The 17,765-nt window shown below is 27.8% G+C and overlaps 3 protein-coding genes, 1 long non-coding RNA gene and 1 pseudogene across 7 annotated transcripts; 3 read left to right on the top strand and 2 right to left on the bottom strand.

Moving 5' to 3' along the window:
* Positions 1–521: 521 nt before the first annotated feature.
* On the bottom strand, positions 522–2,443 carry LOC149889835 (uncharacterized; annotated as a pseudogene). The gene is made up of 2 exons (XR_016451369.1): positions 2,380–2,443; positions 522–2,115 (listed from the first exon to the last, which is right to left on the bottom strand). The product of XR_016451369.1 is annotated as an uncharacterized LOC149889835 (transcript).
* A 527-nt stretch (positions 2,444–2,970) lies between these two features.
* Positions 2,971–5,506, top strand: LOC145182452 (U4/U6 small nuclear ribonucleoprotein Prp31-like). The gene is made up of 3 exons (XM_080057579.2): positions 2,971–4,321; positions 4,502–4,936; positions 5,179–5,506. Exons 1-3 carry the CDS (start codon positions 3,485–3,487, stop codon positions 5,389–5,391), a joined length of 1,485 nt encoding a protein of 494 aa, XP_079913705.2. The 5' UTR covers positions 2,971–3,484; the 3' UTR covers positions 5,392–5,506.
* A 144-nt stretch (positions 5,507–5,650) lies between these two features.
* On the top strand, positions 5,651–6,574 carry LOC145182453 (ubiquitin carboxyl-terminal hydrolase isozyme L3-like). Its single transcript, XM_080057580.2, has one exon. The coding sequence runs from the start codon at positions 5,788–5,790 to the stop codon at positions 6,478–6,480; it is 693 nt and encodes a 230-aa protein (XP_079913706.2). The 5' UTR covers positions 5,651–5,787; the 3' UTR covers positions 6,481–6,574.
* A 382-nt stretch (positions 6,575–6,956) lies between these two features.
* Positions 6,957–7,761, top strand: LOC145182454 (uncharacterized). The gene is made up of 2 exons (XM_080057582.2): positions 6,957–7,242; positions 7,361–7,761. Exons 1-2 carry the CDS (start codon positions 7,102–7,104, stop codon positions 7,694–7,696), a joined length of 477 nt encoding a protein of 158 aa, XP_079913708.2. The 5' UTR covers positions 6,957–7,101; the 3' UTR covers positions 7,697–7,761.
* Positions 7,762–14,575: 6,814 nt separating this feature from the next.
* LOC149889834 (uncharacterized) lies at positions 14,576–17,700 on the bottom strand. Of its 3 annotated transcripts, none has more exons than XR_016451752.1 (4): positions 17,400–17,700; positions 16,920–16,962; positions 15,277–15,394; positions 14,576–14,768 (listed from the first exon to the last, which is right to left on the bottom strand). It is a non-coding gene; the product is annotated as an uncharacterized LOC149889834 (long non-coding RNA). The 3 variants fall into 3 exon arrangements; XR_016451750.1 differs by having other exon boundaries at positions 17,515–17,700; XR_016451751.1 differs by lacking the exon at positions 16,920–16,962 and having other exon boundaries at positions 17,515–17,700.
* Positions 17,701–17,765: the final 65 nt, after the last annotated feature.

The following is a 17,765-nucleotide window of genomic DNA, read 5'->3' as shown; positions in this document are numbered from 1 at the left end:
TTTTCGAAACTCAATAATTTTTTGTTTATAGCTTCTTTATATTACTATCATTCATTTCTACTAAAACAAAAGAAATATATTTAAAAAATCTCAAACTGGACACAATAATAATAAAAAAAATAACTATGCATTAAAAAAAAGGTGTTTGGGGTTCTAAACGTTATAAAATTATTCTTAGTTAATTATTTTAGTACATCTGAAATCTTTATGATTCATTTCTCAATCATGAAATATCCAGTTTAAAAGTTGCAAAAAAAAGGAAAAACGAAAAGCTTGTGAAAACGAAAAACAAAGACAGAAACAAAAAAAAAATACTTGAAACAATTATATCAACTTAAAAACCACCAGAAACATAAGCTTCAGCAACATCTTTGCTGTTTGCATTATCTGGAAGACCTTTTTTCTTGGTTCTTAATTGTTTGTGTCTTTTTTTTAGTCTTCTCATTACTCTTATTTACAGACCATCGAATATTTAACTTATTAAGTGATATATTAGCTTTTTGCATAAATCTACGTTGTTTACACCAGCTGCTCCATCATTAAAATAAATTTTGGCAGAATTGATACCAATCTCTAATACATCTTTTTTTACAAAAATGTTTTTTGGACAACGTGACCATACAATATTGTTAAAACCTTCATTAGCATTTTGGGTTTGTCCATGAAGGCATTTTGATAACAACTTGTCACTACTGAGTTCTAAAATTGTTGGCAACAAAATTTGAAAACTCCATGATGATAAATTTATATTCTTTTTATAATTGTTAGTGCCATTAATTAAATCTTTTTTTATATTTGCACCAACTGGACGATCCAGGTGGACAAAACTGATGTCGAACTTTGTCCCCTTTATCTGTTTCACAGCAATGCCAAACAATTGCTAAGACAGCTTTTCTCATAGAGTATAAGTTATTTAAATTCTGTCGGATGGTAAGTCCATAAAAGTTTTGCATTGAGTTAATTGTTTTATCTGTTAGCTTACCGCGACTAGACAAAGAATTTTTTATTCCTTTGAACTTTTTACGAAGATTTCGAAGTCTGTTTCCACATTTCTTTTGCACGTGTTCAACACATTCTAATTTAATTGGATTAATACCATAATCTTTATAAACATTAGAAGCAAAGACTTCTTTGTATGAGGATGTGTCCCCATCGCCAAGGTACTCATTATAAATAAGGTTGTTTTTAAAACTGACCGCTGAAAAATCTCCACTGCACCAGTTGACTCCATTGCACCTGATGAATTTTGATGGTTAATTGGACAGTTATGCTTGGAAAGCCAGTTTTGGTGTTCTTCAGACCCTTTCTTTCTATTCCAAATTTGACACTGCCTGCAATACTTTGTCATTACATAAACATCAATACACTTGCCATGATTTATAGCTGCAACATAACCATTAAGGGATGAAAATCCCCTCTTCTGCCAAGAACCATATACTGAAACACGACATGTTGTGATGCCTAAATGAGTTTTATTTTCAGGGTTTAACTTAATCTCACCAACTGTTTTTACTATGCTATTACTTGCTACATTATTGTAAGCTTTATGTAAATGACTGATTATGTTTCGATAACTGGGTTCAGATAATGACTCCATATTGAGGCATCTAGCAAAACTTTTTATTGCTGCAAGACCTTTCCCATTTTCTCGAAAAGCAATTACATTTCGAACATTAATTTCAAGTAGATTGCACCCCTGTGTGGAAATGTTATTTTCATTATAGACATCAACAGTTATTGGTGCATCTTGAGGACAGCAATAAGTTGGAGATGTATAAAATTCATTGCTCCAATCACAAAAAAAAGCTTATTAAAAGTTTGTTTGCAAAACCCATTCTTAGATCAAGTTTATTGGATAAACTCAGCTTTTGTGCATTACACACAGAGCATGTTAAACTACTTACAAGATCTTTAAGAATTTTAAAATTTACGAACAAAAAATAATTATCATCATATTTTTCAGAAGTCTCATTCAAAGTTTTCGATATTTTTTGATAACGAAGTGAAGAAGATTTTAAAGTTTCTGTCACCTTGCTTGACTTAGTATACCGATTTCCTTTAAACTTAGATTTTTTCTTTCTTCCAAAACTCTGTTTACTGGACATTATCAATAATCTGATAAAAAATACAAGTAAAATGTTTTGAGATATCAATAGCTACTAAAACTTGAATCAAGCTGTACAGCACACTCTACAATACATGACAAATCAAAAGCCATTTTATTTAGTTGCATATATTGTACAATATACAGACTTTATTTAGATATTTATTTCATATTTTAAAATAAAAATACATAATTTTAAAAAAATAAATTTTTTTTAATATTGTTTTAAAATTTTCCGCTAAAAAGAAGTTTTAATCATAAAAAATTAAACTTACCTATGAAAAATGTTAAATTAAACTAATAGTAGTAAGTATTTTATGTAAAATGTATATCTTTTCTAGAAGATAAATTTTGCATTGAATGATATATTAAAAAAAAAATCAAATTTTTCTAAAAAAATGAGTTTTTTTCTATATGAGCCACCTTAAAAAATGTTGCGTGACATAGCACGCAAGTATAGTATTTGCTAGTTTTGCATTATCACCTAAATTATAGCTTGTATACACATACATTTTTAAATTTACCCTTGAAAGGGAAAACTTTATAACATAACTTTTGTGTTAAATTTAGTATGTAGTTTTTGTTTTTTATCCATTTTTTAATTTTGTATTTAGGTTTTTTAATACAAAAATTCTTCAAAGCAATAGAATAATCAAAAAATAAATAAATAATCAATAAACCACTCAAAACATTATTAATTACATCCATAACAATCAATTCCTAGAACAAAATGTTTTTGCCCAGCTAGCTTGTTGCAGGTTTTGTTGTAGATTCACTGTGCGTCGTTTTGTTGTAGATTCACAAATGTTGGTGTCTTGTTTCCGTGAAACTTTGTTTTCCACTTAGGTTTTCGGTACCGTCATAACATTACATGATAAAATGGTGTAAACACAAAAATCAATACCCCATGGATATGAAATTAAAAGACGTCGTAATACTCCCTAAGTTCTATAAATTCTTTTGGCTTTTTGAATAAGAATTTTGCTGAAAGGTTGATAAAAGTCATTGTTAGGGTTGTTTGCAATATTCTTAAACGTCTTGATTTTTTAACTCCGGAATATACGTGGCTTCGATTTTGATATTTACCACAAAATGAAACCAAAACATATTTAAATTTTAAAATTATAATTTCCCAATTGGATTAAATGCCGTGTAGAACACACTCACATACACACAGATACACACACACACACACACACACACACACACACACACACACACACACACACACACACACACACACACAGACTGAAATATTGTATAAATATGTTTACCTATAAGCAAGTTTCATATTTAACAAACATCAGTCATAACTATACAACATTATATTAGTTTAGTTGGTTTTTTTAAAGTTATTATCCTTTAAAATTATTAGGAGATATGTCTTTAGCAGATGAGCTTCTTGCTGATTTGAATGCTATAGAAGATGATGACGTCAATGAACAACAAGAAGAGGATGGAATTGAGGAGGTTGATGAAATGGAAAATGAACCAATGGATGTTTCAAATCAATCTGTCCGCAGTATAGCTAAACTTAGAGATAGTAAAGAGTTACAGACAACTCTAAAAGATATGGATAAGTTTTTAGAAAATCCAAGAAGTCGAAATACAGTGTTTGGACCTGTAGAACAAGATCCTGAATATCAACTTATTGTTAAAGCAAATAATTTAACTGTAGAAATTGAAAATGAAATGAGTATTATAAATAAATACTGTAGAGATCATTACTCTAAGCGCTTTCCTGAACTTGATTCGCTTGTTCCAAATGCTTTAGAATACATTCAAACAATCCAAGTTTTGCAGAATGACTTAGATCCAACTAAAATAGACAATATGGATTTCTTACAACCTGCAACTCGCATGGTTTTAAGTGTTACAGCAGCTACTACCCAAGGTGTCAAAATTGAAAATGAAGAACTTGAGTATATCATGGAAGCATGTCAAATGAGCATGGATCTAGTTAATGCAAAACTTAAAATTTTTCAGTATGTAGAGTCTCGTATGTCATTTATTGCTCCAAATGTTTCTGTTATAGTAGGAGCTTCTACTGCTGCTAAAATGATGGGACTTGCAGGAGGACTAACAAACTTGTCAAAAATGCCATCTTGTAATATTTTGTTATTAGGCTCACAGAAAAAAACATTATCTGGTTTTTCTATGGCATCTGCTCAAGTGATGCCACACACAGGATTTGTTTATTACAGTGAAATTGTTCAGGTATGAAGTTCCATAAAAATTATTTATTTTTACATTGGTATTTAACAATTAGAAGCTAAAGGAGATTGCTTTATTTTTAAAAAAATCCAATGCTACATTTTAAAGAGTATTGATTAATTTATATTTTGTCTAATTATGCATGCAAGTATTTGATAATACATAATATCAATTTTGATTTAGTCATTGCCTCCATACTTAAGAAGAAAAGCTGCTCGACAAGTAGCTGCAAAATGTACTTTAGCAGCTCGAATCGATAGTTTTCATGAAAGTTTAGATGGGTCAGCTGGTCAAAAGTTATTGGAAGAAGTGGAACGAAAGTTTGAAAAGTGGCAAGAACCACCACCTGTGAAAGAAGTTAAAGCTCTTCCTAGACCAGATGATGCTCCAAGGCAAAAGCGAGGTGGAAGGCGTGTACGTAAAATGAAAGAAAAGTTTGCAGTCACTGAAATGCGGCGACAAGCAAGTCGAGTCACATTTGGTGAAATATCAGAAGATATCTTTCAAGACCATGTAGGATTTGGTATAGGCTCTTTGGCAAAAGAAATTAGCTCTGGTAAAGTAAGAAATGCTGCAATTGACAAAAAGACTCAAGTTTCCATATCTAAACGTCTACAGGTAAAAAAACAAACAACAAAAGCAAACAAACTTCAATATTAGCTATTATTAGCTAATAATACTTCAATATTAGCTATTATTAGCTAAAAATTCTTCAATATTAGCTATTATTAGCTAAAAATACTTCAATATTAGCTGTTATTAGCTAATAATACTTTTTAAAATACCAAAGAACAAGAATGTAAATTCATATGTAATTATTTCAAAATGATTTCTGTAATATATTTAAATTTTTTCTGTAGAGAAATTTGGCTAATATGAACCAAGCATATGGTGGAAAATCAACAGTGCGAAGCCATGTCAGTGGGACAGCATCAAGCGTTGCCTTTACACCCCTTCAAGGTATTGAGATTGTCAATCCCAAAGCTGCAGAGAAAAGAGTAGCAGAAGCAAATGCTAAATATTTTTCAAATCAGTCTGGATTTTTTAATGTTAAAAGAAATGATGAAAATTGATTGACAAATTAAAAATATATATTTATGAAAAAAAGTTGAAGATTGGTAGAATCACTTTTTTGATCTTGTAGGGAAGCTTTGTAATTGTTACAATAAATGCATTAAAACTTTTAAATTGTGGTTGAAATTCAGCTAGACTCAGTTTTTGTAAGGAAATTTAATAAATGTAAGCAAATTTATATTTATTACTTAACACTATTCATTATGGTTAGATATTCTATAAATCATAATATAGATTAAGATTAAAGAAGAAGTTGTAATATAATTTTGAAAAAAGAATCAACAAATAACTGTGATGAGACAATTTTGATTTTCTTTACCATGTCTGTTTTTTTAATACTTGGTGGTATAAACTATTTATTATTTTATTAAAGAGTTTTAGGTTTTATATTAAATATGATAGGAGATAGGTGGCTTCCTTTGGAGTCTAACCCTGATGTAATAAATCGATACATCAAAGCTCTAGGGGTTGACACAAATAATTGGCAGTTTGTGGATGTGTATGGTTTAGATGATGATTTGTTGGAAATGGTTCCACATCCAGTATGTGCTATACTACTTTTGTTTCCTATTACCAGTACTTATGAAAAAAATCGAATAGAAGAAGAAAAAAGATTGAGTGGAGAAGGTCAGTTTGTTTCTCCTCACATTTACTTTATGAAACAATCTATCAGCAATGCATGTGGTACTGTGGGAGTAATTCATGCCATAGCAAACAACATGGAGCTTTTACAATGTGAAGGGCTGTTAAAAGCATTTATTGAACAAAGCAAAGACTTATCATTGTCTGAAAAAGCGCATATGTTACAAATGGATTCAGCTATAACTAGTTGTCATGATAATAGTGCCTTAGAAGGTCAAACAGCAGCTCCTTCTCGTGAAGAAAGTGTAAACTTACATTTCATTGCACTTGTTCAAAAAGATGGGTACCTTTATGAATTGGATGGTCGGCGACCATTTCCTATTAATCACGGTCCATCAAGTGAAGAGAATTTTTTAAAAGATGCTGCAAAAGTTTGTAAAAAGTTCATGGAACTTGCAAGCGAAAGTCTGCAGTTTAATGTTGTGGCGTTAGCTAAAGTAAATTAAATAGATTCAGTTTATTTTCATAAAAAAGGTTTTTGTTCATTTTACCTTTTATATTAGGTGCTTTTGTTTGCATAAAGAAAAAACTTTGTTTTTATATTTTTTTAAATTTTGAAATGTTCCCCATGCTTTTTTTAAATTTGAAGTAGATTAAAGATATTTGATTAGTTCCAATATATTTATATATTGATTTATTTTTGAAAGATATGTTGTTGTTTTTTTTATATAATTTTTAATTGTCTGCAAATTGTAATTATGTGTTATTACATTATCATGTATGGCTTTTATGAAAAGAAAATATTTGTAATTTCTGATGAAAATAGAAAATAATTTTATTCCACTTCAATTTTTTTTTTATTTTTTTTTTTTATTTTTTTTTACATATATCAAATATCTGGAATAAATGATTTGTAATGGGATGGAGATTAAAGGTATTATACAGAAATTTAGTCTTTTTTCTATTAAAAAAAGAAAATTTTTTATTAATGAATTTTACAGAAAACTTTATTTATAGCTGTAGTTGATAAAAGATAATTGGAAATTTTTTGACAGAAAGTTGTACAGAGTCTTGGTTTGCATCACAATATTAAAGGTGCAATATAAGAGTGTTATCATTGGTTTCAAATGTCTTATACTGACACTTTGAAAGCTCTCAAAGTAATTTCAACAGTTTGTCTTGGCCAGTTTGCCGGATCTGCCATTTATGCAGCTGTTAGTGTTCAACCATCTCTTATTGAACAAAAAGATGTTTGCACTTCATCAAAGGTTTGTCAATATTTATTTTTGATCACAATTTTGAATTTATTTTAGAGCTGTGTTGGAAAAGTGTCAAAAAATAAAATAAAAATTTTATTGTTTTAAAAGTAAAAATTTTTACTTAAAGGTGATGAGATCTATTTTACAGCGTTCCTACATCATGCCCATTTGTTCGTTATTGAGTGCGAGCTCTTCATTGGCTGTGTATTTAAAAACCCGTGGTACTTTTATGGAAGATTCATTTTGGCTATTTTCAAGTGGTATTATGTTTGCACTTATACCTTATACTAACCTGCTGATTGGCCCTATTAACCTTCAATTTCGTGTAAAGGATGAGGAAATTGATGGAGATGATGATAAATGGACAGAATTACTCTCCGATTGGCTAACCTTTCACACACCTCGTGCGTTAGTATCGTTTACTCTTTTCAGTGTGTGTGTTTGTAAATTAGTAAATAAATAAATTTATGTGTTATATTTTTCTTATATAATGTACTTTTATAAAAATAATCATAAAACTGTTGTGAATTTGTTTGTTTTTATTTATTTTATTTTATTTTTTTTTAAGAAGTGATTTGGATACTTCATAATAATGTTTCATAGAAACATTGATCCAAAACTTGTTTCTTTACTTCTTATAAAAACATATTGTAAGCTTCTTCATTTTTTTGCAAAAGAAAGTTTGACTTTACTTCAAATGATTAGCAGACAAGTGCGCATTAATTAATCTTAATCCTTCAAACTTTAAGTCTTAATCATAAAAATAGTTTCTTTTTGCATAAGTATCTTTCCCGAACAAACTTATTCTTACATAAATATTTCTCTCAAAATTTTTATGCAAAAAAGATTTGTACAAAAGCCTGGCAACTAGGATCAAGTTTAAGGCAGAGCACATGGAAGTTCTCAAGTATACTCTGCCTACAATCATGTGTTCTAAACAGAAGAGTTGAGAATTATTATTTTTCTTTAATTTTTTTTTATTACAAGAATTGAAAGCAAAACCTTTTAAATAAAAAACCACTTGTTTTTTAAACTTCAAAAGCATTATAGTTAGAATAAAAACAGTTAGAGAAAGCACTGTTAGAAGGGTTTTTGCATTTCACAAAATAGTCAAATCCTGTATTTTGTTAATCTATATTTCCCGGCTGTTTTTGCTAATAATAGCTTTTTCTTTTTTTGTTTTGACCATAGAGTAGTGACATAAGATAGTTTGGTATTTTGGTTTTTTGAATCCAAATTTTTTATTTTGGTATATGAGTCATTTTCTCATTCCGTCAACTCCGTTACTGAAATTTTGTCCTACAGCTATAAAAACACAATTCTTGTACAAGTAACATAAAAAACAGCACCGTGGGTAGTAATACTTATCGTTAATATAAACTAGCATTTTATCGGATATTTCCAACTAAAATTTAAAATTTTGTGTGCACAATTGTTAATCAAAAATGTCCACTCCGTAGATGTCCTGCATCTAGGACTATATTGTTATACTCAAAAATTTTTTTTCTTTTGTATTAAGGCTAATCGGGGACATAATTTGGTGCTTTAGACATGCTAATATATAGTATTTTAATACATGTATTAATTTACACCTTATCCTGTTGTAGCTCTTGTCAAAAACTTGCTGTCCCCACATTTTTTGTCCACTCCGTTATTACATTCTAAAATAGTCACAGGTTTGTAGTTTTTACTTATTTACTAATTAAAATAATGAAAAAAAGTCCAGTTCTATGGAATTTATTAACATTTAAAGTTATATCGTGCTGCAAGCATTATTTATATAAAAATGAGAGCCTAATTACCTTATTTTAAAAATGATATTCTTATTCGAAGTCTACTCCGCTACGCGTTTTTACTCCGTAAAACTACAAATTTTTATATGGCGTGTTTTAGTACTCTTTAAATCTTTTGGACAATATAGCAATAAAAGATTTTAAAGATGTTTTCCAATGAGTAATAATGATATATTATTGATTATGTATAATTATGTCTACTCCGTTACTGTCAACTCCGTGATTTCCTCTTAATAACGGAGTTGACAACAACATAACGGAGCTGACATCACGAATATTAAAAAAATCAAAAGCTTTAAACTAAGCTATTTTCTGCATTAATGCAGAAAATACACCAAAAGTTTATTTATTTATTATTATTAAAATATTTTTCAAGAACTACATTTATTTTAAAAGCCAAACGTATTAGAGTCAAATGTAAATAAAAACCAAATAATAAATGAAATCCTAATACTAAAATACTTACAAATTACTCTTACAATAAATTGAAAGTCAAAGAACGCAGCGTATATATGGTAATCATATTTAACGCTGCAAGGTAATCATATTTTATCGCTGCAGTAAGTCCCTAATGGTTGACGTGTTTATTTAATTAAATAAACATCAGTCATTTACAACTATATCCGACTCTTTGAGGCACGATCCTCCTTCTTTATGGGCACATCTGGAACCCGTGCTAATTGAACTCAAGATAGATAACCCACAAATTACAGATCTTCATTTTTTTTCTGATGGACCAACCACACAATATAGGAATAAGCAAAACTTCTTCTTATTCTCTACAATGATATACGAATTAAAATTTAACTTAGCCAGTTGGAATTTTTTTGAAAGTGGGCATGGCAAGGGAGCACCAGATGCGATAGGAGGATCTGTGAAAGGTCAGGCAGATTAATTGCTTAATATGGGTTGTGACCTTCCAGATGCAGAAAGTTTATATAATTTTCTTAACAATGGACATTCATTAATAAAGTTTTACTATATTGAGGGATCCAAAATTATTTCTTTTGACTTAAAATGTTCCAAAACATTAAAGGCTATTACAGGCACTATGAAATTGCATCAGCAGCACACAGACAGAAAATTTAATGTTTTGTATCGAGATTTAAGTTGCTTCTGTAAGAGAGCTACAGTTTGCACCTGCTACAATTTAAAGCGATATATGTTTTCCAAAAACACTAGCACGGTAAAAAAAATATTTGTGTATTTTATTATTTTGCTTATTTATTTGCTTCTATAATAATTAAATTTATTTTAAGTACTTCCGTGAATTCTTTTTAATATTTCAGAATTTTAACAGTGATGAAAGCACTACTTCGGCCGATGCAATGGATGTCAATGATGACCAATTTCAACATTTAAGCAACAATATCATTGATCTGGTTAATTTCGATGAAAATTTGAATATCTTGTTGATTGAAGCAAATGATGTTGTGAGCGACCACGACTTTCTTCACATTAATGATGTATGGTAATGATCCAGTAACGGAGCGGACAGTATTTGTACAATTTAAATCCGAAAAAGATTTTTGTCGAGTTAGTTTCTTTTTTTAAAGACGCTTTACCTTTTTTAAAAAGAATTTATTTGTATACTAAGATTTTCCCTTTAATTTAAAATGTAACTTACACTGTTTTGCTTTTAAATAATAAATAATTAGCAAATGTCAGTAACGGAGCAGACATTGTCACATAAATTAAATTTTTTATCTCATTAAATTTGGCTAATATACTTAACATGTAGGCTGTAGTTATAGTACCCAGTATATTTCATTACAAAAATAGAATTTGTTACAAAAATAATAATAATTCACAGAAGTAGTTACATTTATGTTACGGTAACGGAGTGGAAAAAATTATTGGGCCTCATTACTTGATGATATCCAAAAACATTTAAAAAGCAGATTCGTGCAAAACCAAATCTATTTTGTATATCCCTAATGATAAAATTTACCATACTTGTTAAAATTTTATAGATAGTCCAAACTTTATTTTCATGCAACATTAGTTGCGACAAAACCGTCTTATGAGAAATTGACTCACATGCACGCGTTTTGGTTTGAGGAACCCAAATTTTTTTATTTAAATTAATTTTTGTGCGCGCGTTAAAGACTTTAATAAGCATACGCGTGTATAGTAGGCGCCTTAGATACACGTAAAGTTTGTTTAAAAATACGGGGTATAGATTTTATATGTGGTTTTGTATGATTTGTATATTTGGGATTGAGGAGTCCAAATTTTTTAGTAAAATCATTATTTGCGTGCGTAAATGACACTGAGACGAGTACGCGTGATTCCATGGAAACTATAGTGGCTGATAAATGTGATATTACGTCTTATAGTTACCAAACAAAATGGAGAGATTAAAATCAGCAATCTCAAATGTATTGGACTCATTCAAAAATTAATTCATACTTTTTGCAGAAATATTCGTTGAACTCTTTTTTTTTTAAGAAAAGTGATGGAAATATATTTAAGACGTATATAAAATAACAAAAGACTATACCAATCTGGCAAAATTTGTCTTCATCAATATTGGTAGTGTCAGAACAGACAAATTTAAAACAGAAGCAAATGCTTTAACAATATGATCTGGAAAAATTGTCCGAAAGACATCCTTGTGTCTAGAAAACTTCTTGAAACAGGTATATTGAGTATAATGATAGAAGAACTGATTTGAAGCCGATAATAAAAATCTTAGTTTCGCAGGTTATATTTAATGGGTACTGGGAAAGAAGTATAGAACGCATATAGGACGTAGTTGAAAATTATCGGCCTTTTAACTTTTATGCAAAATTGGAATCATTCTGTTTTTCAAACGAAAGATAGTATGCTTTTCTCAGTACATTCTCAGCGATTCAGTTTAAAATGACGGACAATTTTGTGCAAACCACTGATCTCAAAATATAACTGGATAGCGTATACGCCAAATTTTTTGAAGCCAGTTTTGACCTCTCAAGATGGCGACAGAATTAACGAACGGCTATATGAAAGTTTAGAAACTGATGATAATAAAGCTTTACATCTTAAATTCAAATACTGATAAACGAATAAGTTTCAAACAAAAATCTATTTTTTTGTTTAATATAACATTTTTTTCTTAAAACTAAAGTAATATTACATATTTACATAAATTTCAAATACACTTAACGCTAAATTAACGCACTACTTATAGATTACGATTTGTTTTAATTGTCGTCAATATTATCATATATCTGACAAACATATTAAGAATTGAACACATGAACACAATTGTTTCGATGATAATAATAAAATTGACTCTGAGGATGATGAAAAAAAAACAAAAAAACTAAAACCTAAAGTATGGTTCGTAATAACAAAATAAAGTAAAATGATTATTATTGTTATTATTATTGCGATGATTCGCCGGAATTCTGGCCCAGTGTTGTAGGCTGTCTGGGTTGTGAACAGATGTGTTGCTCATATGACAGTTATCTTTTCTACTGTTAAAACTATTTAAAACCAATACATACTTTTCATTTAGAGGTGAGGTTTAATTACAGCAAAACATGGTACTTATGAAAAGCTGCTATAATTTCGAAACTAAAAAAAGGAAACGGAATGAAACATACAAAAGGCATAACATTAAACATTTTTATTATCTTTGTAATTGATAAATCCGGGAAATACATAATATTTTTCAAAATAAGTCGGTGCGTTAATTTTGCGGTTAAGTGTATAAATATATTTTTTTGTAAAACAAAACATATTCTTACAATAACTTGTTGTATATTAACTTTTCAGTTTTTCGTTTTTTAGAATAAATATGATAAAATGAAATACAAATTCTCAGTAAAGCTAAGTATTAATTTTTGTTTTTGTGTAAGTTGTCATTTTAGACCACAAAAATATAATTATTAGGTCTAAAATGATAATTGCTTACCAACTTGCAACTGCTGGCAGCTGCCAACATAGTAATTTATCAATTGCTTATGCATAAATCTTGTATTTCAAATAATTAGTACTGGTTATATAACTTATGTACCTTTTAGTCCTTAACTACCCAATGCTGTGTGCTAGAAGGTTAATAACACAGCTGCATGGTAGGCAACTGAGTTTTTTTTTAAGATAAAATATTTTGGCAACTTAGCATCGTGATAGAATAATTTAATTTCTGTTTAGCTGTAGCCATAATATTTAGCAGCAAGTATAACAGCTAAAAAAGTATAGTAAACGATTTAAATATTTCTTTATTAAAAAATTTATTAAACAATACATAATGAAGTTTTTTTTAAAGATGTTTTTGCATGCATTTATATCTTAAACTAGGAGTGATTATTCCTAAACTTTAAGAGATAATTACTAACATTTAATGATATAAACTTATACATATCATACATTCTTTGATAACAGCCTTTGAATAAGTTGGAATATTACAAAGATATTATAAATAAAATGTTAGCCAAATTTTAACTTCATTATCATCAGTTTCTTGTTAACTAAAGTAACCATTAATTACATTCGAATCAGGTATCTACATTCAAAAATTCTGCAAGAAAAAGTGTCTTCTATTTGATCAAAGGCCTAGTAAATTGTCTAAATCTGCATAATTGGGTCCTGCTGAAAGTCTTGAGAGAAAGTTCACAGTCGCAGTTGTTAAACCATCTGGGACTGATAAAAATGATAACTAAAGTAACAATCGTTTGCACGACCGATCTCAAAATATAACTAGATAGTATTGTTTTTGTTTTTAATAAATAATCCTAGAAGGAACCCCTGAATCGTGTGTACTCACAGCACTCAGCTAATAGTTCATGCAGTATGTAAATATCTGGTATCTTGCTACAAAAATAGAAAATTTATTAAAATTGTAGGTAGACATCATTGCCGCTTACAATGCTGTTATGTTACCAACCATCTTGCACACTGCATTGGCTAACTAAGAACTAAAAGGTACATAAATTATAGATAAATATTGCTTTAAATCGTAAACTGCACTTTAAAAGTATATTGAATATTTTCAATTCGAATATTTAAATTTCTTTTATTGACTAATTTTTTAAAAATCATCTCATATCTTTCAATTTTAAAACAGTTATTTCAGTCTAGTTTTTCTAAGGTATCTTTATTTCCTTTCATATTTCTGTGAAACCTCATAAAATGTACATCAGTCACCGCTAACCCAGTGGGCACAAGAACGTTTTGCAAACGTTTTTTAAAGGCCCCGTGAAACGTTTTATAATGGTTTTTTGAACGTTTAAATGAAACGGTGACCGGACGTTTTCCTAAAAACGTTTTTTGAACGTTTTCTAAGCGTCTCACAAAAACGTTTTTTAATGGTTTTTTGAACGTTCATATGAGACGGTGACCGGACGTTTTCCTAAAAACGTTTTTTGAACGTTTTTTAAAGGTCTCACGAAAACCTTTTTTGATGGGTTTTTATTTTATGTAAATGAAACGTTTTAACCTTTTCAAGGATTACCCTAAATGCATTTATTTAAGTATAAGTTATTTCAGTAAATAAGTTATGTTATGCAAAAAAAAAATCTTTTACAAACGAAAATTTAGGAGCAACAGCCTATATCCCGATAATTTAATAAATTTCTAAAAGTTTAATTTTTTGTTTATTTAAAATATAAGCATACAAAAAAAAAGCATACATTTACAAATAAGCCTACAAAAACGTTATAAAATAATTGTTATGCAATTCTGTCAAGAGCTCTCTTCAAATGATCTTCAACTTATCGACCGAATCGAACTTCGTTGTATGTGACACCAGTGTTTCTAAAAACAGAACTACTATAGAAATCTTTCATGGATTTCAACTAGCACATATAAAGGGTGTTACTTGAACACACATTTATACTCATGGTAAATTCTACACTTCACTTTTAGTTTATTTAACAATTTTTTTAACCTTGTTATAATTTGATTATGTAATAAAATAAAAAAAAAAAGCCTGATGAAAGTTCCTCATAACAATAAATTCAAGTGATGCTTCATGGGTAGTTTTTTAAACTTGATGAAAAAAAACTTCATATATTATTTATTAGCGTTGGAAATACTTGAACTTGATAAAAAATATTTATTTACATAAAATGTTTAATAAAACCAGATGACATTCTTTGATAAACTTACATTCAGAAACTTTTTGCACTTTAATAATAGGACTTGCTTCTCTTATGTGCAAATAACTGTGACATGTTGCACTGTTTCATTCAAATATGAATAGAAATAGCTTCATACATTTATTAAAAAATTTATTTATCTAATATTTTTAACTCAAACATACCTTGCATTTATTTGCTTGTAACAATGTCTGCACCTTTGATACTCATAATACTCATCAAAATTAGGTTCAATGAAATCATTAATAAATTTCGTTTCTACTTCTATTTTTTCTCCATACACTAAAATAGTAATTTTTATCTCATTTACATTTCATATATATATACTAATTTTATTATAAAAAAACGCCCTTTAAAATAACTTAAATTTGGTTGAGATTGTTTTCTTGCAACTATTTCTTTGCTACTCATTACTGAGAACATATGCACAAAAATCTTTGTATTATATTATATCTTTAATTTACAGTAACAAATACAAAAACTACAAGTTAGAAATTGAAAGAAATGCACTAAATTGTTGTAAAAAGTGAATAACTTTATTTTAATACTTTATAATAAAATGTGTATAACAAAAACTAAAAAATGTAAAATTTCATACATTAAATAAAAAAAACAACAAAAAAACTGCTTTTGTATATATATATATATATATATATATATATATATATATATATATATATATATATATATATATATATATATATATATATATATATATATATATATATATATATATATATATATATATATATATATAATTTTTACCATTAAATGTCAAATTTAAATAAAAAAGAAATTAATTTAGAAGATTAAAAAAAGTTTAAAAATTGTAAATAAAAGGTGTTTAATTGATAAATTGCCTGCCCAAACCAAAACCCTCAGTCAATGTAGCAAGACTCCTTATATGTTCTAACTATATATCTGTATATATACATATGTATATTTATGCATTTATTTAAAAATATGTATATATATTTATTATAAATTTATTTTTATACATTGATGCTTATTATATATCAAAATACAACAATCACAAAAGAAATATTTAGGCTATGCAATTATCTATGTACTTTATTATAGCTATATAATACCATAATACAAATTAATAGATTAATAATTCTACTATAATAATTTACTTTATTAATATTATAATATAATATAAAAATAATTTTATATGACCATATAAAAAATCATAAAGTGTATAACAGTTATATTTAAAAAAGTTTTATTAAAAAAACTTGTAGAGCATTTATATGAAGGCATTCCATGTTCTTGTAAAGCGTACACATGTGTAAGTAAATGATTACAGTTTGTAAGATAAGGGTTGTGAAGCCATTTTTATAGGTTCTGCAAAAATATTATACGAAGTAAAAATTATTATTAACTTAAGAAGTTTTTTAAATGTTTTTTAAAGGATTTAATTACAAATTGTTACTCGGGCAAACATCAAACATTTCTGTGTCCTTAGGAAACATCCATGTTCTGTACTCTATTTTTTTTCCCATTATTTTTCATGCATCCTATCAGGAGTTCAGTTTAAATGATTTCTTATCAACTTATACACCAAACTATATTTTGTTTGTGAAACTTTTAACAACAACAACAACAAAAAATTCTACATAAATTTTTTATAAACTGCGTTTAACTTGCTCGTGAAAAGGGTGTTACATATACACACATTTATAAAAGTAATTTATTGAGGGAAAATCACACTTTAAACATTGTGTTAATAATTTTACAAAAGTAATATAATTAATTACAAAACTTAAAAAAATTTAAACTTGAAAAAAATAAAAAAAGTTATTACTTTAAAAGTTTTAAATTCCAGCTTCTTAGGTAGTCTTTTTTAACTTGTAAAAAAAAATAAATAATATATTATTTTTAACTTATTAAAAATGCATACATATTTTTTAACTTAATCAAGATAAAATGTTGAATAAAAACAGAAAAATTACAATTAACACATTTTTTGACAAACTTATATTTAACAACTTTTTACACTGCAATATATGGACTTGCTTCTCTTATATACAAACAAATGTAATATGCTACATCATTACATTCAAACAAATGCAAAAAAAGAAGATCATTTTTTGTCAACTAAATAGTCTACTATAATCTAAATAGTCTAAAAAGTCTACTAAATTTACAGTCATTTTTTAAATTTTAAATCTTCAATAATACTGCGTAATAAAGAATTTTTACTTAGCTAAAAACATGTAATTGCTCAATAATTTTATAGAAATATTATCCTATGAATGTCATTATGGAAAAAAAGTGTTTTTACTTGTACATAGGTTGTAAAACTGTTTCTAGCTGGAGTAGAACAGTCCTCCTAGAAATAGCTACATACATTAATAATAAAAATAAAAAAATAAAAAATTTTTATAATTCAAACTTACCTTGTAATAGTTTCTGACTATTTTTATGTAACTACAATTGCTTCCTTGTTGCTTATATTTGAGGATGGTAGTTTAACTTTAGTTATGGCAGTTTAGTATATACATACATACATACATACATACATACATACATACATACATACATACATACATACATACATACATACGTATATAATATATATATATATATATATATATATATATATATATATATATATATATATATATATATATATATATATATATATATA

Source organism: Hydra viridissima, unplaced genomic scaffold (genome assembly GCF_058129835.1).
Source record: "Hydra viridissima isolate aposymbiotic clone 2 unplaced genomic scaffold, HvirCarnegie_v1 scaffold_4, whole genome shotgun sequence".
Taxonomy (NCBI): Eukaryota; Metazoa; Cnidaria; class Hydrozoa; order Anthoathecata; family Hydridae; genus Hydra; species Hydra viridissima.
This window is presented reverse-complemented; position numbering and strand designations above follow the sequence as displayed.

Bases quoted from the DNA above. Each gene is read 5' to 3' on its own strand.
- LOC145182454 (XM_080057582.2), top strand. From the start codon at position 7,102: ATGTCTTATACTGACACTTTGAAAGCTCTCAAAGTAATTTCAACAGTT. The intron at 7,243-7,360 runs GTTTGTCAATAT...TTTTACTTAAAG, and splicing joins ATGTTTGCACTTCATCAAAG to GTGATGAGATCTATTTTACA.
- LOC145182452 (XM_080057579.2), top strand. From the start codon at position 3,485: ATGTCTTTAGCAGATGAGCTTCTTGCTGATTTGAATGCTATAGAAGAT. The intron at 4,322-4,501 runs GTATGAAGTTCC...ATTTTGATTTAG, and splicing joins ATTACAGTGAAATTGTTCAG to TCATTGCCTCCATACTTAAG. The intron at 4,937-5,178 runs GTAAAAAAACAA...TTTTTTCTGTAG, and splicing joins CCATATCTAAACGTCTACAG to AGAAATTTGGCTAATATGAA.
- LOC145182453 (XM_080057580.2), top strand. From the start codon at position 5,788: ATGATAGGAGATAGGTGGCTTCCTTTGGAGTCTAACCCTGATGTAATA.